General features: G+C 37.8%; 1 protein-coding gene across 1 annotated transcript in view; it reads right to left on the bottom strand.

The window, feature by feature from the left end:
• Positions 1-1,349: 1,349 nt before the first annotated feature.
• LOC108968761 (BMP-binding endothelial regulator protein) overlaps positions 1,350-23,726 on the bottom strand; it is a 132,173-nt gene continuing 109,796 nt past the window's right edge. Inside the window, exons 6-9 of the mRNA XM_018932993.1 lie at positions 7,872-7,971; positions 7,403-7,585; positions 2,924-3,136; positions 1,350-2,785 (exon numbers count right to left, since the gene is read on the bottom strand). Of these exons, the coding sequence (XP_018788538.1) occupies positions 1,350-2,785; positions 2,924-3,136; positions 7,403-7,585; positions 7,872-7,971 (1,932 nt within the window). The remainder of the gene's footprint in view (positions 2,786-2,923; positions 3,137-7,402; positions 7,586-7,871; positions 7,972-23,726) is intronic.

Genomic DNA, 23,726 nt, shown 5'->3' with positions numbered 1-23,726 from the left:
ATATATAAAATTTATAAAATTATAAAAAAATGGAAAAAAAACCTACAATGAAAATATGGGAATCAATTGCAAGTACAAAGCTAAAATAGTAAATAGAGTACAAAATGACGTGGGAAAAATAATTGAATGTACAAAAAACACAATTATTAATTAAAATTTAATTAAAACAAATTTAATTAAAGATAACTAATTTAAGCTGAAAACAAATTATTTGAAAGAGTTAAAACTAATTACCTGTTTGCAAAAATGAATTGAAGTTAAAAAAAACATAATATTCATTTAATACAAAGAATAAAAATAAAGTTTAAAAAATTTAAAAATATTATAATTTCAAATTCACAATAAAAAAATAAAAAACTGCATACAGAAAAGTAATAAAAAATAATTATAATAAAAAAAAATGGACGAACATATTTTTATTTAATTGCAATTATTATTTTATCTCTATAATAATAAAGAGTACAAAATAATATTGTAACAGTATTTCTTTGTAAACTGTGGGTCAATACTTGAAAATCGTGCTTAAAGCACGTCACAAAAGCATTTTATGGCTGCTACTTTAGCAAGTAGTAATTTAAAAAAAAAAAAAAACAAATTTAAGAACATTTGTGAGCTTGGCTTCTATGGAGAAATGGGTGTTTCAGTGGCAACAATGCGCTGCAGTGACTGGCTTGACGTAGGCGTGCCATTTGCGCTACTCATTTCGCAGGTGAGACGGGCATGCCAACCTTTGCATGCAAATGGGTGCTTGTATGTGCAAGTATGAGTGTTTTGAGGTGTATATGCAAATAAATGTACATATGTATGGTTGTTAGTGTGTGCATGTGTGTGAGTTAGGAACCGTTACGGTTGAAGTAGACGAATTTCGCTAAAGTACTTAGAATAAAATATAAAATAAACACACATAAGAGCTACTAATACATATACAATACACATAGAATATAAAGAACTAAGTTTAAATAAGCACTAATCGAGTAATAATTAAGTATATTGATAATAATAATAATAGCGAAGTGGTATAAAACAGCACAGAAAACAGTGATGCCTCCATTACTTTTACAAATACACGTACAAATAGAGTGTAGGTACTTCTTAAGTTCCACAAAAAAAAAAAAAAAAAAAAAATCAACGCACACATACACATATACAAGCTTAAATTAGCTGAGCAGAAGCAATATGCTTTTACGCTTACTTCGTTTTATAAATAATCTTTCACTTTTTTCTAGCTAAATATGAAATTCATAATTTATTTGTATGCATGTATGTGTGTATATACCTATGTATGTGTATTACTCATAGCCTAATGTAGCTCTGTGTTGAATGTATGTATGTGTAGACACACTCGCGCCTCAATGCAACGGCGGCGGCGTTCGATTCGGCGACTTGTGCGCCAGCAGACTCTTCGGCACGTGCAGCTGCAGCTGCCGTTCCAGTTGTTGTTGTGCCTGCTGCTTTTGCTGTTGGTGATGCTTGCGACGACGCGCTTGCACGCCACTGCGCACACCACTTCCGACGACGACGACGCCGCCGCCGCCGCTGTCGTCGCTAATGTGTTGATGATGCTGCAGCAGCGCCATTTTGGTTGCATTGCGGCGCCACATACCTGCCGGGCATTTGGTGCGCTTGCGCCACTCTTCCGACACTTCGACACCGAGGCGTCGGCATTCGTGCGCGTAGGCCGCAAAACTGTCACAATGACACATACGATTGGGACACTCGCACACGTCCATCTTGCACGCGTCAAAATAGTTATTGGGATTTAGTCTATTATCACAGTTACCGAATACTTCAGATTCGCGCAGCCACCGACAGGCGGCGTTCGCTTTGCGCTCCTTGCAATTGGGACGCGCCGATATCTTCTCCACACGTCGCGAACATGCTTTCGGTCCGCCCTCCTTCCAGGAGTTGGCAAAACGCCATACCTCTTTGTCGGTGTGATTATTGCCATCACGGCTGCTGAGATCATCACGTCCGATGCCATTGTAATTGCCGCACAGGCCGCATAACTTCTTTTTGTAGGCGGTCGCTGCGGTCACTTGTAGGAAATTGTTGCCGTCCCATTCGAGTTTCAAACCCAAATCGGTTTGCAGCATTATGTGTTCGCCCAGTCGTTCGATGTTGACAAACGGCGTGCCGGTTGCACCGCTATACGGTAATATCACAAGACTACCGTTCACTTTGACGCGCATTTTCTGACCCAAAGTGACGCGCATACCGCGCATCTTCAGCGTTACCGTTTTCGCCCAAGACGAACGTTTCGTGCCGCGTCCATCGTTCGTCAAACGTATGGAGAATGTCTTGTCGTGACAGTCGGCCGTCAACAGATACTTGCATGAACCCTGAAAGCTGAAGAATTTGCCATCGAACGTTTTGAAGTGTGGATCGCCGAAGACGGTGCATGTACCGGGCGTCTCTATGCAGCGCGGACAACACTCACCCGGCAATGTTTTCTTCACTTCGTTGGAGTTACATTTCAATGGCGGACAACGCATCTCTGAGCAACGTATTTGTCCGGCAATGCAGCGACATGAACGGCAGGGTCCTAAATTCCACGTTTCATTATTCATGTAGGTCACACCCTTGTGTATGCATTCGTTGCGCACCTCGGAGCTGATGCAACGCGGGCAGCAACCGTCCATTTCCTGATACTCGGGCGAGCACTCCAGTATGGGACAGGTGTTGCGCTGACAGATCGAGGTGCCGTTGCTGCAGGTGCAGTTGGTGCAACGATCGGGCATAAATTGCGTCTTGTCATAGTAGACCTTGTTGTTGAAAATGCACTTGCCTGTCGGGGAGTAGTTTGTGAGGAAAAAGAAAATTTTGTAAAATATTGTTGAAGCTTTCAGTCGAAATTACGGCAGCTCCTTCAGTCATTAAACTATATATAACTATATATTTTATGGTATTCATAGCGCTTACTTACCATACACCGGCATGAATTCCCGTTGTTCGGTACAGCGTGGACAGCATTCATTGGGATTCTGCGTTTGCTTTGAGATGGGGCACTGGAGTATGGGACATGTTTTCTTAGCGCATGTGAGCTCGTTTTGCGCACATTGACATACCATACAACGATCGTCTATCGAGCCGACTACCTCTTGACCCTCGGCCACCACTTGTCCGTTGATCTTGCAACCTGTAAGAGAAAATAATTCTCAAGTAAAATCAAGCAGTTAAGCTTTAACTAAAGTTGCATATTAAGAGAAAGTTTTTCATTACATAGATGTGGAGAGAAGAGAAGGTTGTAAGTATCTTCAACATTTGAAGTGTTTAAGAGTAAGGTTGGAACCACATATTTTCGTTGGCGAGTGAACTAAATTCGGCTAATATAAAGTTTTTTTCGGATACAAATCTTATGTACAAAGGTTTTCGAGCCTTTTTCCTTTTATTTTAATGCAAATTGGGATTTATGTTATTTTAGTCAAGTCGCGTTAAAAGACTTATCTTGTCATGTATTTGCTGAGGTTTCCAATGAAAGGAACACGAAAGCCTCGGAATTCCTGCAAAAGTCAGTCATTTGAGCATAATCATCACCTCCGTCAAAATCGGGAAGAACCTCTCCACGCCGATCGATAGCAGATCAGGAAATCTAATCCGCAATGGCACTGCCTAATTTCAAAGTACAATATTTCTGGGCTACGCGGAGGAGTTTGCCATCACAGGTCTTAACAAGGAAACATATGGAACTCTTCGTTAAAAACTGCACAGCAAAATCGGCGGGATGACTACTGGCTGTAGGAGAATTTACATATAGAACCTTCGGGCATAGCTCGGTAGGTAATGGCGGGAAAGAAGGTTCAAAGTAAACATAGAAAATGATATCTAGCGTAAAGGTAGTATGTTAGCTTCGCGAAACATTCTAAACCTCTACTGATGGGCCGAAAATAGAGGTTGAAATTGGTGCGAGAATATACTTTCCAGAGTTAGGCCATAAGGCAATCTTTTAAGTTGACGAACTACTGCAGTATATTTCAATTTGAGCTCTTTTCTATTGCGATAGAAGCGGAGCTGGTCTCTATTGCACCTGCAGACAATTCTAGAGTCAACATCTACGTAGACAGCCAAGTAGCAATCAAGACAGTAACCTCGTATCGCATATCAGCCAGAAGTGTCTTGTGAAACAGGGCAGAAGTAGAAAGTGTTTCCAGAAGTAAGCAACTGCATTTCTACTGGGTACCAGGCCACAAAGTCATCGAGGGCAATGAAATAGTGGACGAGATTGGCAAGAATGGTGTACGGCTAACACACGAAAACGTGATAAACATTGAGAAACCCATGCATTGTTTAGACGACGATCTCGACGGAAGCATGTTAAAGAAAATCAAAACCCCATGGAACAAACTACTTGGGTACAAGACTGCAAAGCGATAGATCGGAAGTACACAAAATTTCTATTTGGCATTTGATAGAAGAGTCTGTAGGAACATAATTAGAATACTGTGGCGGCACTTTTCCCCCATTGGCAAGGCTACGCTGAAAACATCTAGAGTCCTCACGGACCACTTCTCTTGGACCTAGGAACTGAACTCCATCTGGTATCGCAAAGGAACAAAACTGGTTTATGTGTGCCTTATTGGCCTACCAGTTTAACCTAACCTAACAACAGAGCCTTTTCTAACCTCTAAAACTCTCTCCTATTATTTGACGCCGAAATATATACGGAGACGAACCGAGATAAGAAATCACTTCGGGCATTCGAAAGAACTGTTCTCCACAAGGTGTTCGGAACCATTCGCTTGAACGATGAATATCGCAGAAGTTGAAAGCACGAGCTGTTTGATCTGAACGGCGACATTGATATTGTTAAGCGCAAAAAAATTCAACGAATTTCCATGAGAACTTGTGCCTGTTCAATCTATGAGTCAATCATTATTACAAAAATCACACTTGGATATTCGTTGAAAAGCGGAATGAAACCTAGGGCTTACGGAGTACCTCTGTTATATATAAATATAAAGAAAATAATGTCTCTGTTCTTTGTAAGAGAAGGCCTTAAAGTAACTTAGAGAGTTCAGTAAAGCCCTTCTTAGTTCAGCAGCTGGAAAAAAGAACATGTCTTGTGGTAAGAGAGGTAGATCGTATGCCGCTAATATTTATATGGTCATACTTGAAAAGAACTAAGGATAAAGTAAAAAGGAAGCGAAACCAGGTGTCTTAATAGATCTATAAAGTTTCAGGAAGTAACAATTTGACTTCAGGAAAAAAATATGCTGCTCAATCTAAAGTCCTCCGACTTATCGAACAATCCTAGTATCGCAAATGTTTTCTTCTCATTGCCACCTCAAAAATGTCTCACCTCGATCAACCAGATGTTTCAGCACAGTAAATAAACAAGTGTGTATATGTATGTGTGTATGGTTATATATATTTTCACGATTATAATTTGTATTTGTACGCGTCAACAACAAAAACCACAACTCATTCGATTAGTTAGTGATTCGGTGCTTCTGTCATAAACAATAATTTCGATCAAGTTTTATTGTGGCTTAAATGATTTAATGACATTATTGTCATTGGCAAATCATAAAATAAAGTAGAAAAACTCATAAAAACAACAACAATAACAACAACAGCAGCGTGGTATTATGCGTCAACAACATTCCCCGCTTTTATAGAACATGGCTATAAAGTCGAGTGAGGCAGTTTTTGTCTTTTTGTTGATGTGATTGCTGTTGTTGTATTATGTCGCAACTATGACAAGAGATTAGTGAGAAATCAACTTAAGTGATTGCGCTAAATATGCCATCAAATTGAATATGATGCTTACTATTTTTGGATATTGACCCAATGCTTTGGAATGATGTCGCAAGGCTTGGGCCAATATGGGAGGGCGAGGGATGTGTGAAGGAACTTTGTTGTTTTTTTATTTATTGTTTTTGCTCGTGCGCTGCTGCTTTGATTTCTATACAATACCATCCTATATGAAATCATTATTATTATAATTTTTATGTTTTGTTATTTTTTCTCTTTCTCTTATTTTTTTTCTTTATTTTTTTTTAAATGTGATTCTGTCATGCTTTTGCAGATTATGCGAATGACGTACGATTGTTATTTTTTCTATTTTGTTTTCGGTTATTAGCTTTAGCATCGCTATATTTCTTATTTTTAATGCCATACTAGTTTAGTATATATGGTAGCATGAAATATGGGAATCAAATTTTTTTTTTGGGATTTTAATGAAAAAAAAAAAAAACTTTTGATTTCAAAATTCTTGTATAATCCGAAGTATAGAGTCCCGACATATTTTATAGATTTCGGTAGTTTTATGTGATTCAAAATATTTTTTGAGAATTTAATAAAAAAATATTTCTGATTTAACAATTTTTGTGCAATCCCGAAAAGTGTAGAGTCCCGAAATATTATATGGATTTCGGGATTAATAACGGCGTTCACATTATTTTTTGAAAGTTTAATAAAAAAAAAATATTTCGCACATTAACTTTTTTCTATTTCCGAAGTGTAGAGGTAATCCCGAAATAGTATTGAAACATATTATTTAGATTTCAGGTTTTATAATTATTTATATTTCGGGATTTAAACTATTGTTTGAGAATTAAATAAAAAATATTTCTGATTTCAAATTTAGTGTACATCTCCCTAGTGTAGAGGTAGTACCGAAATATTATTTAGATTTCGGGATTTATAACGGGATTGAAATTATTTTTAAGAAATTAATAAAGAATTAATTCCGAAATGTAGAGGGAATCCCAAAATATTATTTATAATCCCGAAATATTATTTAGTTTTCGGGATTTATATCGGGATTCGAATTATTTTCATGGAATTTATTAAAAAAAGGATTAAAATTAATTTTTGGGAATTTAATAAAAAACGTATGATTTCAACATTTCTGACTAATCCCGAAGTGTAGAAGAAATCCCGTATACATTTTTTTAACAATTAGTATTTTAAATACATAAATAATTAGTAATATTCCATCGTAAGCTTATGATATTTTTTCAGAACTAATGTTTCCCTGTAGACAACAGGGTGCTCCAAAATCTGCTCCGATCGTATCAGTCGAATTTCTTCTTATACAACCTAAAATATTCTGACATTTAGAGCATTTTGGGATCCTTTCGAAATATTCTAAGATAAAATACCTCAAAAAAATTAGCTACCGGGTGGCACAAATATTAATTTTTCTGAAAATACTGTGAACTGTTAATTGAATTATTTTAGATTTCTGCACATTTCTTGCTCTCTTGTTTCTTGTTTTTGTTGTAGTTTCGAGGAAATAGTTTTTAGATTAATATAGATTAATATGTGCCCTGTTCGATTACAGAACTGCTTCAAGTTATGACAACACTATCTACAATTAGACACCATTAAGTAGACGCAATTTTCTTAATTTACACGGGATTACCATCCATAGTCATTTTATATTGTTCTAAGCACTTACCTTGACACGTCGGACAACATTCACCGGGTTTTGGCGGTATGACGTGTTCATCATCGCACTGATTGAAGCATTTCATTGTCGTTTCGGTGACAACACTGGCCACACATTTGTAAGTCTTACAAGGATCTTCGGGATCAGCCCACTCAGAGCCACTTGGGTATGGTATACCACGGTATATACAACCTGAAAGAGCAGGCAACAATAGAAACAGTTTTATCTTACTTAAATTTATTTTTAATGAGTTTGTGGTTATATTTTATGTTATATAGTATATGATTCAACATTAGTAATGAGGTACACCGTTTGACGCATCATGAATGAAATGTTCTCGCATTATATGTATGTATGAGAGGGAATGGTAGAAAATGACATCTAAAGCAGTTAGCAGCTATATGTCTACATTCTCGAAATTATTCATTGGTTTCCATGGAACCTTACAATTAATTTAAAAGTTATGCAACCCACTCACCTTTGCATTTTTTACAACATGTGTCACGCGGTTTGGGATCTAATAAATAGCAATCGTCAATCGGTGGACAGCTTCCTTTTTCACAGTTTACGAATCCATTCTGTAAAGAATTTGTACAAAAGGAGAGAAGATGATACAAAAATATAAGAAATAATTATAAATAATATCGAGTATATAAAAACAAAACACACCATTACCACGCCCCCTAAATGCTGTTAGAGAGAAATATAAGTACAAAGCTATAAACGTCGAATCTATAGCTGCTTTTCAAGTAATCGTAAGTCAAACTAAAGTCTTGGACTACCTAATATGCTTTCGTAAGCCAGCGATATATCAACAGATGCAAGTTTAGAGACCCTAATGTTGTTAGAATATGTGATATATAATCTAAACAAAAAACCCTACTAAAAGTTTATTCCTAACGCCACTTTTTCTCTCATATTTTTGATCTGAATATACCTCATATGCTAGTTAAGACTAAATGTAAGTCGCTTAGCTGCAGTTGATATTTTGAATTGCTCGAATTTCAAGTCTCTTCTTCTCCTGTAGCATCAGTTTTGCCTCCTTCTCTTTCCGGCTTATGACTGCTCCTCCTAATCCATTTCCAATACAACATGACCGTTGTCGAGGTTACATTTCTAAGAGTATGGAAATTATAAGAACTCGTACTTAACTAGCTATACATCTAACAACAATGACAAATAAGCTATAAACGCAAAGCTTTTTCAGCACTCCATTAGTTCTTTCTATTAAGTTTGTCACGAAGTTTCTAACATCCAGACAGAAACATCAGCCTAGCGATCTGAGCAAATTAACCGTGTCCTTCACTCTGTTTGTTCATTCGTCTTTTTTTTATTGGAATCTAAGATATCGGACTACTGAAACTGAACCATACAAACGGTACGATCGGAATCAAGTGCTTGCTCTGCAAGGCCTACTTGGCACACTCAGCACCTGTCAATCGGTGCATAGCACCTAAAAGGGTAAACTTCACTAGATAGTTTAAAGTAACTCTTAGCAGTAGGGCTGCATGGAATAATCGGTCCATATTTCTTCAAAAATTATGCCGATGAGAACGTAATCTCGGGAACATTTGTCGCACATGTCAGCTCGGCGCCACTTCTCACACATCGCATCAATCGATGGATTTATTGATAGAACACTTCTTCGATTGGAGATATCTTCAAGAAATTTGGCATAAATTACGGTCTGAAACAACAGCAACAACGATTAAAATGTTCATATTGGCCCACTATAGCTTATAGCTGCCATTCAAACTGAACGATCAAAATGAAGTCCTTATACGGAAGTTAACGTTTTTCCTATATTTATTTTACTCAAAGTGTAAGCACTGTTCGAAGCCAACTACTAGTTCTTTCCAACCAGTTCTGATTTATTTTGTACTGGGTTAATATGCGCCGCTTGTTTTTCTGCCTGTGGTTAGTCTGTCTCTCTTATGACTGGCGCTTAAGAAATATGCAAATCTTGTCTGGCGTCTCTTTGCATTCGATTAAGTTTATCTTATTATTTCTCTGGTACAAGCAGCGCAACTTTACAGAGCATAACTTTAATTAAGAGATTTATCTTTTTAATTAAGAGATAATTAAAAGCTCTTATGAAAATATGTCAAACAGAAAATGTTCGTGTGATTGAAATCATTGGCTGACAAAGTATAACAACAGAGCGGATTGCAAGCGGTATAAATAAAATTGATAAAAAGGTAAATGCGCTGCAGAGAGTTTTAGCTAGAATTTTTTATAAGAAAAGAAAATAAAAATAAAATAAAATAAAATAAAAAAATAATAAAAATAACCACAATATAATCTGATTAATTAGATTCTTGCTATGTGCGAGAGCTTTAAGATGTGGCAAAAAGTGGAGTCTAAGAAAAAAATGTACACTGGTTTTGGCTAAGTCAACAAGAGTACTGCACAAATATGACGATTACCACTTGAGCAAGTTGAAGGAACGGCGAACGAATGGTTCTTCAATACCCGTACTCCTTTTAAAATATAGCCATATCGTTTATAAGTTTTTGCAGAGGAGTTCGATGGATACCTGTCGATAGCAAGTAAAACCTCTGTGGATTGTTTCAAGCTTCGCATTTGCAAATAATATTCCTGTTTACTCTTCTGCTTCCTTTTGTGGTGACCCTTATACCACCTCGAAAGGATTTCATGCGAAATGCTCAGCTTCGGCGATCACATCTGCATTCGATGAAAATTTCTTCGCTGCGAGCATCCTTTTGAAATCTAAGAACTGGAAATAATAGCCGAGGGTCAGAACTCTAGAAAAAGGTAGACGAGGAAGCAATTCAAAGCCCAAAATCAAGCACTTTTGTGGAATTTTTTATGTGTCCGTCGGTAGCAACCTCTTTTGGGCGTTCATCGTCTTAGTTGTTCATTTCATCACGTCTAAACTTAGCATACCAATCCTGTTGGTTGATTTTCCTGGAGTAGTGTCCGGCAACTCATCATCAAGCCAACGTTTTGCTTCACCTGTAGATTTTCTCTTTAAAAAGAAATATTTTCTCCTGACTCCTTTGTTGCTGAAAATGTGCTTTTGACACAAGTGGACTTGACCTGCCAGTGAACTTAAAGCCTTCCTGTAATTGTTAATTACTGGCTATCTGTATATATGGTTGCTTTCTGTATTCTTCCTTAGTTATTCAATATATTTATGGGACGCAGTGCAATCTTCATTTATTTATCAATAGAGCTTGGCAAAACTACTCTTTGTCTAGTGCTGCCGCGTGGAAGATATTTGCTGAGTTTGGTGGAGGGATAAAGAGTGGTGTAAAGATGCTTGGCGTGTACCGTTGTCCATACTCAGCAGTTCATTTTGGACCCGTCGTTATGAATTGAGATATTGCTCAACCTTTATCAAGCCTCTTTTCCACTCACGTCTAGAGGGTATTCTCAGCAGAGTAACTATTGAATTCCAACCTTAAGCGGATATATCATAGCATGATTTCTTTAAATTTGTTTTGAATTGTTTCAGAAAATCGATATGTCTCGCTTTCAACCGCCCAACTGTGCTGCTTTCCTTTAGACTTTGCAAAGCTACTATTGTTCACTAATCGCAATGTGTCTAAATTATGCATAGGTGCAAGTAGGTGTGACTTACACTAAGCATCAGTATTTCCACTTTTTTTTAAATTGTACTAAGAAGGGAGATTCAATAGAATTTTAATCGAGACAATAACGGGTGAGCCAAGTAAAGGTACTAAGTGTAATTTTCGCAACACCGGCACCTATCTTGAGACCCAGTATTCCAGTATTGAGCAATAACTGAAATTGCTCGACCTACCGAAGCGACATCGCTTCGCTACATGCTCTCTTGAAAAGTTCAAAGAAGATCCGATATTTAACTTATAGTAAAATTTTGTTCAGCGATTTGGCATATTTCTGGCTGAATGGGTATGTAAACAAGCAAAGTTTCCGCGTTTGGGAAAAAGTGCAACCTGAAGAGAGTCAAGAGCTGCCATTTCATCCAGAAAAATCAAAGGTTTAGTGTGGTTTGTGGACCTGTGGAATCAGCGGTCCATATTTCTTCTAAAATGATGCCGGTGAGAACGTAATCGTCGATGGCGATCATTATAGCGCCACGATAACCGACTATTGGATGTCTAAAGTTAAGCACTGAAATGGAAGGTCTAAAGTCTTCGCAGACAATCCCCCTGCGATTTAGTTCTTGGAGACAAACATCACGCGTATCATTCGACAGTTACCAGTCGAAATGCTCGAGCGTGTCATCGATGTAGCCCCGGCCAACATTTGAAAGAGATAATCTTCAAAAAATAAATGACACAGAAAGTATCTTCAAATGATAATAAACATTACTCATTAAATTTGAAGTTTCTGTATTTTTCAAAACTCAAAATTCATTATTAGATTAGTACACACATTTTTCTCAAAAAATGTCAACAAAGATCCCAAGAAGCTGCTCATTTGTCGAAACGCTAACATCGAACTACTATAGCATATACATAGCTGTCATACAAAATGAGCGATCGAAATCAAGTTCTTCTATGAAAATATTTTAATTTGTGATTTTCGGTGCAATGTTTTTTTTTGTCTTTTAGTTAATATTGTTTTTAATAACATTTGTATTGTTGTTGCGCTTGTTTTTATTATTACGGGTATTATTGTATTATTATTTGTATCAATATGTGTGTGCGTTCGACGATAGAGATCAATTCCATAAATTACCGAAAAAACTATTCAATAAAAAGTACCTATGTCGTTGGTTGTTTTTAGAGTTTTTAGAGTTTCATATGCATAAGCAGACAAATAGAACAGGTAATGCCGATTCGCCACGCTTTGACGCATATAAATGTGCGGATTAAGTTTACTTATAGGCATATAAATAGACATAGGCACACACACACACACATACATGCATATATGTGTGTTTGAGATTACATACATGTACATATGTACTATGCATATGCATTTACATATAAATTAAATAATTTCGATTTAAAATTTTAGATTAAGAATTAGTTAATTTTTATTTCCTCCGACGTTGAGGCTACGGCGGTGGTGGCTGCTGCTGCTTCTTCTTCCCTTTCTAAGTTTCGTTAGAAAGCTTAAAGCGCCGATTAATATGCAATGTATTTATTTACATAACGCTTTATGACTTTATGATTAGGTCTTCGGAGAATTGGTATTAATGCTTATAGTTATTTGTATGCGTGTGCATGTGTGTGTGCATGCAGCTGCTTTTACAGCCATAGACGCCATAGCATTTTGTGTCAAATTGGCGAGATGAAGCCATAATTTTAATTTTATGAAGAATAATAATTTCATATAAGCATAAAATGAATTTTACGAGCCGACAGATTAATGAGCGCGTGGCGAAGTGCCGGTGTATGTGTTTGTATGAGTGTGTATACATATGTACATATGTGTTTTAATATTATAAATGGATTTTAAGATAGAACTCTGCTTAAAAAAAATAAAAAAAAAATATAAAAAAAAAATAATAATAAATATGTGTACACACATTTATGCATAAGTATATACACAGATATAACTGTACATATAACACTATTAAATCCAATTTGGCCGGTGCAACGCGCATAATTTTATAGCGAACGCTATGCGCATGCGTTCCTGCCGCTAGCAATTCACACACCTAAGAACACACACAGCCACACAATTTAAAACAACAACAACAAAAAATCATCAACATCAATAATAATAACAACAACAAAAGAAATAGTCAAAACATAAATTCGATAGCAAATCCAGCTCAAATTGTTTACGAATCCACTGCGTAATGATCCGATTTCGCTTTAAGCGCGCGCCGCCGTCTTGTAACAAAAGTAAAGGCGATTTTTGTTAAGCGCCAAGACCTGGCGCAGCACCGCGCGCTCGACATATTAACAAAACAAAAGAAAAGAAGAAAAAGTTCATAAAAACGGCCAGCAAATCAAGTTAATATTCATAACAATAACAAAACGTATGCGCGTATGTGTTTGGCATTGTTGTTGTACAGACAAGCGTCAACAATGAAGGTGGCGCCAGTGTGTTTTTGGTTACGCCCACTTAAAAAATTATTGGCGGGTTGAATGTTAATAACGCTGATCAGCGATCAGCGAGGCAACGCGCCGTCCTATAGGGTTGCCAGCGTTGGCGCAGCGCGGCGGTAGAGCTAGGCAGAGCGAGCGCTGAGTTTTGTTGAGCGCCACAATGCAAACAATGAGTTTGCAGAGCGTGCATTGGAAACAGATACTAAAGCAAGAAATTTAAATACAAAAAAAAAAAAAAAAACTAAGCGTAAACATGTTAGTGAGAGCTTAGAAAAATCGCAAAATGAAAAGCGTAGTCAAAAAAAAAAAATGGTATGCGCCTGCGCGCCGTCGCCTTTAAGCTAGCGCGTATGATGGTTAATGGAATGCGGCGCGCTTAAAAAGTGATTTAGCTATTTTTTTGACGCGATTTGATGCAATTTCCGGCTACTTTATGTCATTTGCAGCATTCCAACTACTTAGGAAAGCAGCTTGGCGCCACTTAAAGGCAGCGTCACAACAAACGCGCCATGATTTACAACACTAACAGCGCCAAAGAACAAGCGCTAATTCATTATCGCGCTTGGTTTCAGCTTGAGCGCGAGCATATGAAACGTCAATAGTTTCAGTGATAGGATTCTATGCCGCTGACGTTTAGCTTACCGGCGCTAACTTAGTTCATGGAATTGGCGCCCAGCCTTGCGAACGACGCGCAACAAGTGGCGCTTCAGAGCGCACTCACGTTGCAGCACTTGGCGCTTTCGTTGCGAGCAACGCCAGTAGCGTCACGTTGTTTTGCGAAGCTTGGCGCGCGCGCAGACACTGCTATTAGCTTAACGCTGCAGGCAAAACACCGCCGAGCGACTGCGCACAGTGAGACGGATGTTTGTCGCGCTGATAACCGCGAGCTGTTAAGCTGTTAAGCTACTGTTGTTGTTATTGTTATGTCTCGAGTTCAACTGCCATTTATGGTCGAAAGAAATCTCGCCAAACACAAAGATACTCACCAATAGCCACTGATCAATAGAACAAGGTATGTGGTTAGCAAAATAGAAAAATCACCAGCCACTCACATAAAAACACACACACATGCGACATATATTGCTGTGTGTGCGTGCGCCTGACTTCAAAACGGCGCCAAATGTGCCAAACGATCGCCAACGTCATGGTTTTAATAATATGATTGTCACAGCAACAAACTAGTTTGACGACCTTGACGTCGTAAAAATCGATKTTTTATCTAAAATAGCGAAAAGAGAGAGCGCGATGTCAGTGGCAGAGAGAGTTTGTGAAAGATCAGCCACCATGCTTGGCGGCGCACGGCAACAACAAGACGCGAAGCCAGCTTAAGTTTTGCCTACGGATTCGTAGCGCGTAACAAAAGGCGTTTGCGCGCATTTGTTGTTTTTTTTCGACGCCGACGAATTAAATAAAAATTGATAAATTGATTGGAGGAGGAGAAAGAAAAAAACAGTCGTTGAAACAACAAATAAATAGTAGGAACTAATGAAAATCCCTTCAATTTGTCGTTGCTGCTGAAATCTGCCTTTCAAATGTGTGTTGTATAATGAATTTTTATGCTTTACGGCTTTAGTTGGCCATGGCGCCGTGGCTGGTGAATATTTTGCGCTGTGAGTTTCGAGCTTACGGCTTACCAAATTGGGTAGCGCTGTAGTGACGGTATTTGGTTGCTAATATTAGATATCAGATATTTATCATTACTTTTTGTGTGGAAAAAATATTGCTTTATGGCGGAAAAGACACTGTTGAAGCCAAGGTTTGCATCGATTAACATTACTTGGACTCTGCACCATAGAAATCAACACTGGTTTGCTTAGTTCGTATGAGACGAAATGATGTTGTTGTTGTAATGGTYATCTAGTCCCTTTTGGGTGGTAAGTTTCAGATATGTTGTCATCTAAGGCATCCAACGGTAGGCTTAGGAAATGTGCTGTTTCTACGTGGTCGGACCATAGGGAGAGGAGTGTCAGATGTGTAGGGTTAACTGGGCATGCAAAATGATGGTTAGTCATGCCGTGACTTGTTGTATGCTGGAGAGGAGTATACTATGCTGATTAACAGAGAGCATGCGGGTTTCACTATGCATATATTCGATAGGAGACATCAAGAAGCCTCCTGTTATTGTCCGGAGTTTCATTGCATCCAGGCGACCATATTGGCCGGCCGATTGTCACAACGTTTCTTTGTCTTCTTCCCGTGACTTCAGTATTTTGTTGCGGCTCTGTACTTTGTCAATAATCGCGGTCGTGTGAGGAGTGAAGAACACAGGCTGTCGAGTCTCACCCCGAAAATCTTAGGACAGTCCTCGATTCCATTGCCCGCCGTTATTATCGTGCAATCATTAGCGTACGAGTGATAGTAATTTCATCAGCTGGTTGAGGGAGTATCGAGATATATTGTAGAAGTAAAACAGCAACGGAAAGAGGACACCATCCTATTGAACCCCTTTTTTAATTTTTCTCAATTTAAAGTTTTTTTACCTCGAAACACTAGGTAAAATTGTCGGCCGCTCAGATAGTTCATTCAACAGTCGGCCGAGTGGATTGCACACGATGAACCAGCTCCAAAGCATAGAAGAATGCAACAGTCGGCTGCTAAGGTTATGGCTCCTATATTTTGGAATGCTCTTTTGTCTTACTATGGTAGGCCGAGGGCTTTTCAACTTTTCAACTGACCTGTTAACTTCGATGCGATGGCTCCAGCATACGAGCAAAAACCCCCAGCATAGGTGCAGATGATTGGCCGTCTTGAAGTGCAGATTTTAAACCATTGCACTACAGTGGTCAGAGTTATAAGAAAATGAATATATCTAATCGAATATCACAGAGATATTTCGATATTCTCAAAAAAATGTTTATTGGCGCATAGAATAGAAACTTTATGTGCCGCTATTGTTCTATGGCCGAAAAGTTAGAGGCCTTGAGTCAGAGCAGTAGGTGACCATTTCGAATTAAATGTTGCACACTGGTCGTGTACCCATGCACTTCTCCACCTGATCTTTCCAACGGAGTCTTCCTCTTACGTTGCTTCCACCGGTGGGTACTTCGTCGAATACTTTCAAATTTGTAGTATTTTCATCCATTCGGACGACATCACCTAGCCAGGCTCAATGAACTATGTCTCGTACATCTCATCGTTCCATCGACTTCGGTATTCGCCGTTGCCACTGCGTAAAGTACGAGGGTGATGAGTGACTTGTTGAGTTTGGTCTTCGTTCGTCGAGAGTGATGTTAAGTCCAGAACAGAATATTAATTATGGAATGACAGATTTAATTATTGATTTTAGAAAAATTAAAAAAAAAAACGACTTTAGCGAGTACGAATGACTTGGAAATTGCATCATTTGGTTGAACTTGAGTTCTTGATATGTTTACAGGAAAGAATATCATTAGCGAGTAGTCTTTTGGACTAGACTAGGTTAGTCTAAAAAGGAAACATTGAGCTTATACCCTAAGGAATTTCATGTTGAAAATCTTAAACTGATGGGAAATGTTATTTGAGTCCAAGTCTTATTTCCTAATCTGCGTGTTTTCAAGAAACATCTATTTTAACCGGTAATATAACCGGTAAAGTAGAGGTAGGCTATTGCTGTGTTGGAATGGCATAGTTGAATGTTTTAAGCTATACATAGTGGCTCGAATTAGATTAGATTAGTGATGCATTCAAATGAGCTTGGAAAACTCGGAGAGGCAGTTAAGTGGTAGAAAAGGAGTTTTTTTGTTGCTTCAGGTGGCTTCTCGGTCTTGTCAGATTCAATTCTCTCGCTGAGGAAGCTAGAATGTGAGAAGTATGCAACAACCATTCGATGAATGGCAGACACTTAACGTGGAGGTCTCGATATGAACGACTTATGGATTCATTCTGAATTATTCAGTTACGTGCAACCCTAAAGCAGTTGCATGAACTTTCGCACCAATTGAAGTTGCATGAATTGCCTTGCAACTACGCTTATCCATACCTTTAAGTATTTGCGGCCATCAGTAGTCGTGTGCATGCTTGACTACACAATTTTTCCAAGTTGCCACAATTGCCAAAAATGTACGCAATAAAGAAGTAATGCCAACAACAACAACACCAACAACTGTTTCTCTGATGATTTTAAGCTCTGCAATTTATTTGTCACAGCGTTCAGTCGACACTACTATTTTCATTAAACACACACGCACACATACATACGTACACACTATATGTATATATAGACCAACTACATTGCGTAGTAGAGGAGAGGATAAAGATGACATACGGCCAACAGTTACTAGAGTAGTTCGATAAGTTTTGCATGCGCACGCGAAGAAGGAAAGCACTAGAGCTAGTAATAGTACTAAAGCTATGTGTGTTGCAAACGAATCAATACTGGGTTCTATTATGTAGCCATACCATTGGGTGGCTCTCTTCTTCTGAGTAGATTTTGATAACCCTGCTCAAATTTACGCCATAAAGACCGCCTTCACTAGGTTAGGTTAGTTTAGGTAAATACGCTGACTTCTCGTGCGGTCACTAATAAATCCACTGGGGCAGCTAGAGGAGCCTTCCTAATGTGATGTCCATAAATCTTAAGTATTGATTAAAAAGGCGACGCATATCTACAAAGCGAATGGAATTCGACGTCTGTCTATTTATAAGCGAATTAGTCCCTCGGTTTTTGAGATATCACTCTGAAATTTTGCACACGTTTTTTCCTCGCCAAGAAACTGCTCACTTATCGGAATCCCCCATATCAAATCACTATAGCATATAGTTGCCTTAAAAATTTAAAGATCGATATTGCTTATTTAAAAATATTAAAAAAAAAAAATTAGGAACAAAAAAAACAACAACTAGACTAACTTGACTGGCACAAATACCACTGAGCTATGTCGTACGCCTAAAAGTCGACTAGAGTATAGCAACATGCCGTTAGCAATATATTTATATGTAATAACTATTAAACATTTTGAGCTGCTCTCGTATGTACCGTTATACTTTGGTGCTAGCCTGCTGTAAACTACAGTTTTATGCCCACTTGTACATGTGTGTTATGTAATATTTGGCTCATATATCAGAGTATTTAGTGTTGCCAAGCAGCTGCCTACGGAACATTTCCTTTCAGTTGAGCATAAATCACATTATTTATAAAATGGCATCGAAATAAAAAAAGAATGAAGACAAAAAAACAAAAACGTTAAAGACGGTTGCACCGCAACTATAATACCCTCCACAAATAAAAAAGTTTCCATACAAGAACTTTGATGCTTCAGTTTGTATGGCGCCATATGCTATAACTGTACGATCTGAACAATTTCTTCGGATATTATTACGATGCTTTGGACAACTACTCATGCAAAATTGCATGAAGATATCTTGTCAACTGAAAAAGTTTTCCACACACGCACTTGAAACCGATAGTTCAGTTTGTATGGCAGCTATATGCTATAGCAGTGCGATCTGAATTTTTTTTGCTAGATTGCATTATGATCAAAGACAATTACACATGCCAAATTTCTTGAAAATATGTCGCCAAATGAAAGAGCTTTCTTTTCAGGAACTTGATTTTGATCGTTCAGTTCGTATGGCAGCTATACGCTATAGCGATCGGTTCCAGCAAAAATTTTCGGGAATTGCTCCACTGCTAAAGGCAATAATTCATGTTAAATTTTGTGGAGGTATGTCGTAAGCTGAAAGAGTTTTTCATTCAAACACTTCATTCTGATCATTCAGTTTGTTTGTTAGCTATATGCTATAGTGGTTCGATATCTTCGATTCCGATAAATGAGCAGTTTCTTAGCGAGAAAAGAACGTGTGCAAAATTTCAGAGCGATATCTCAAAAATCGAAAGACTACTGCGTGTATATACAAAGCGACGGATAGAACTAAAACGACTTGGCTCGATATTTATATACCGTCACCTAAAATGCCAAGCAACGTATCTCAAAACAATTGAAATTGAGCTTTTTATTGCTTGAGTTATTCATTTTAGCTACCGCTGTTAGATATAACCACTATATAACCATTTTATAAGTAATACATAACCATTTTATAACCAAAACTCAAATTTTGTTTCAATATGAGTGGTTTATATTATCACGCTTCTCCATTATCCGTAAAATTATAAAAAGTGATGTTACGTTATTTTGCATTTTAGGTGACGATATACAGTTCATTGGGTTGTTACAAACTTCGTGGTAAACTTAGTGGTTATATACCCTGTTCAGGGTATAACAAATGTAACAAATAAAGCAACAACGACAGTATGTTTTATTGCATATACATATGTATGTATGTGTGCGTACCAATACATAGGTTTTATGTATTTTATTTAGTTTATTGAGCTGCACTTTGGCACTGCTGGCCACTGTCCCCATGCACACATCCATACACACACACACACACACAAATTGCAAGCAAATCATAACGGTTTTGCGTAGATGAGATCAAGAACCGGCCAAAAATGTGGCCATTGGCCAGTTCAAGCTGTTTGCCCTTAATTTTATTTATTTCCAGTATTTTTCTTTATTATTTGCTTTGAGGTTAACTTGTAAATCTTCGCACTGCATATCGGACCCCCTCTAGTGCACGAGTATGTGTATGCGCGACAAATTATGCTCATGTTGGAAGCGAATATTGGCGGAGGAACACAGTCGCCAGCTCACGCAATGAAATTTACGCATCCGCAAGGGCGGAGGGTTGGCTAGCAAGGGTCTGGAGTAGGACGCTAGTCATGCAGGCGCATTGTGTGTGTGTGTGTGTGCACGTGAGTGTCCGTCCTCAATGCAGTCACTTATTTTGAGCGGATTTTCGTATATAAATCATTCATTATGCGCGCACAAACACACACACTCATGCATTCGTTGCTATGCTCGCCATATTAACTTCCGCCTGCCACGTCTACTACTAGCTGGGCACTACTATGCGTGCATGTATATACATTTACATGCACACAGATATGTGTGTTTATCTGCTGTCATTTGAGATTATGAATTTTAGCGTTGACAAATATTTGGGTCAATAACTTGGCTGCTCATGGAAGCGGCAAAGCCGTCTACAACATACAATTTTTAGCAATATCCACAAGAATAGCAATAACAACACAAAATTTAAGCGCATTAAATACACACAGGCACACATACTCAGATGCCCACACAAGTATGCGTAGTTGGCAATAAGTTCAGACTCTGTCCGTTGGCTGGATAAGTTATAATCAATTCTATGCTTTATGGCGCTACAAAGTTCATATGAATTTTTAACAACAACAACAAAGTTATCAAAAAAGGGTGCCACGCCAGCAAATATATGTTTATTTCGGACCAAAATATTATTTTTGCCACGGTGGAGCTCTTCTTTTCCTAAATATTGCAGCTAGATCCATCTAAAGGAATTTCGAAGCACCAGCGGCTAAGTGTGTCTCCACTTATTCATTCCAAAGTATTGCAAATTTCTTACGTCTGCAACATTAGCCTAGTATCCAAAAGCCTCGCCTCGAACGGTCTGGATTCGCAAAAGTATCGGAGAGTGAACGGACAACTACCAGTACTCATTTGAAGGTCTATTCAGTGTGCACTTTCCAGTTTGTAAAGGCGATAAACTTCCCTGAACACATCTTACACACCCACACAAATCTCTCGGTACAGACGGAATTATTCCAGAATAGTAGAGACTCCATACACTGGTATTTAATATCGAAAGCACTTTTGAATATAAAGAATATGCTCTTGGAGCATTCGTGGACACTTCTGCAGCATTAGCAACGCCTCTACGGAATCTATTTTGAATAGTATCTAGTCAATAGATGTCAACTCTGCTATACAACTCTGGATCAAAAGCCTCTTGACCTCTAGAAGGAACTTGGACGGCAAAGTCTCTAAGATAGTGGCATATGCGGAGGACATATGTAGCCATCTTCATAACGGGCAAGTGTCTACAGACAGCAATATTCTAACCACCACTCTCAATACAGTTCAGTGTTGGGCACCGCAAGCGGGTCTGCAGGCCTGGATATTATTTATGCTCAATCTACCAGCTATTGCAGTCACTAATAATTACTCACCGGTCCACAATGATCATTAATATTAGAAATTTTTTTTTCAAACCCTTTAGCAGCACCCAAATGGTTGTCCACAGCTACGGTTGCTTAAAAGAGAACAAACATAGAGAACGGTCTGTTTCAATAGATTCCACAGTTTACAGTTCCAGTCTCCACTTGTTACTAACTATAATATAATTTAGGCCTTGTCTCTGCGAGCCGAAAAACATTTTTGAAGGTTTTTGCTACCACGAAGTACAAAGCCACTTCTCCGTCAACGAGATTTGTTGGAAAAATTACCTTAACTTAACTTATTGTCGACAGCATTATCAAGGATACCACACGACAAAGTGAATGGAGTACGTTTCACTACAAAAGAGCTCTGAAATATACTTCTTTTTGGTTGTTGTAGCAGCAGAAAACATTCCTAAAGCAATTTCGAGGAATTGTGCCGAGTTGACAGTCCTCGTTCGGAAAAAAATCCGGCCGCTCCGCTTCATTATACCCAAATGTTCTTGATGATCTCAAGTCAGGTCAATGATCTCGTCATCTTGGCTTAAGTGACTTCACATCTTTTATATCTAGTCTTATGCGTTTCCATCTCCAACTCCTTGAATAAGTTTGAATCTAATATAGAATCAATAATTTTCCCTTCTGTATTCACATCCAAGCACCTAGTTTGCATTAATCACTTGGAAAGGCGGGAACTTGGGATATATAATTTCTAGAAGACATCTATTCAACAAAAAATTTTTACATACAAGAACTTGATTTCGATCATTCAGTGGTTCGATCTGAATATTTTCTTCCATACAAGGACTTAAGTTTGATCGATAAGTTTGTAAGACAGGTATATGCTAAAGTGGTCCCATATCGACGGTTTCGACATATGAGCAGTTTCTTGAAGAGAAAAGGTTATATACAGACAGGAAAACGAACTTCTACTATACTTCTGGGCGTTCAGTGTATTACTTCGAAAGGTTTGCGCTCATATGACTCGAATCTATCTACTCGGTTTCTTTCTGGATATCCAATCAAAGATACCATTTCCAAAACTATATGAACACAACCAAATTTTTGTTGTTGCATTAAAATATATTTACTAGGCATTCATAACTGGACACCCTTTATTGTGCTATGATAATAGATGCATACTCGTTTCATTTTGCGATTGCTCAAGATTATAGTTGAGTACTTTATTTGAACACAATTCTTCTTGCATATTACTTGCAATGTGAGCGTGTGTGTGATTGCTTTGTGGCAAGATTTGTTTCTATGCTATGATTGCAATAAATGTGCCCATGATTCTGAAAGTGGTATAAGTCATATTTTGTTTGTTTCAAGATATTTAGAGTTTGGCATTTTGAAGTATTAAAATATATTCTTGCATTATGGATTATGATTTTTCGACAGTAAAGTAGTCCCAACAAACAAGTTTTTATTATGATTGTGAAATTTATAGCCATTTTTAAAAGGAAATGTGGTTTTGAAAGGTTCAAATGACTTGTACAACTTTCAAAATTAACTGCATGACTTTACAAATGACTTATAATTGTAATTAAGATTTTATTCAAACTCCTTTTATTGTGACTAAGTAAATTGTTCATTAGTATTTAGGGAAATAAAGTGTTTGTGAAAATTGGGCGGAATAGAGGGCAGTAGATCCATCATATTACATCTTTACGTTTTTTTTTTTTGTGATTGGTCTAAGGGTTGTGTATAATGGAAGTAAATCAATATTTCCATATATTCTAGGTCTTCATTTTTTCGGTGAGAGGTCTAATACTTTGAATTCGTAGTTGTCATCCAAGGAAGTTTTATAAAACATCTTATACGGGGCAGTTTTTAAAAATCTGATCCATTGTATTTTAAGCCAACGCACAGTTTCTCCATTGATGTTGATTCTTTTAGTTGTCTTGTAGAAAAAAAAACTTTTTGATGCATTTGTATTACCGAAAATGGGTTTCTGCTCTCACATGATTTTATTAAATTATAATAATGCTCAGGGATGTATAACTAATGCGATTTTTTAATTTTAGTTTCTATCAAACAAAAATCGCGATTATTTGGCGGAAAAGAATGGCCGGATACCATAAATTTATGACATCACATTTTTCCACATATAGCCCATACATTTTTCGACTATCTAAGTCAGCACTTAGATACTTTCGACCTGAAGTGTGATGTGATTGCGTGTAATGCCTCTCACATGCTGGATAACTCAGAATATGATCTTGTACTACTTTAATTTTTTCTTCATCTGTTTTTCTAGATGAACTAGTCATTTTACCGCGACCATCCATTCCAGGTGTTTCAGAAT

This window comes from Bactrocera latifrons, unplaced genomic scaffold (genome assembly GCF_001853355.1).
Source record: "Bactrocera latifrons isolate USDA-ARS-PBARC rearing strain unplaced genomic scaffold, ASM185335v1 scaffold_23, whole genome shotgun sequence".
NCBI classification, from domain to species: domain Eukaryota; kingdom Metazoa; phylum Arthropoda; class Insecta; order Diptera; family Tephritidae; genus Bactrocera; species Bactrocera latifrons.
This window is presented reverse-complemented; position numbering and strand designations above follow the sequence as displayed.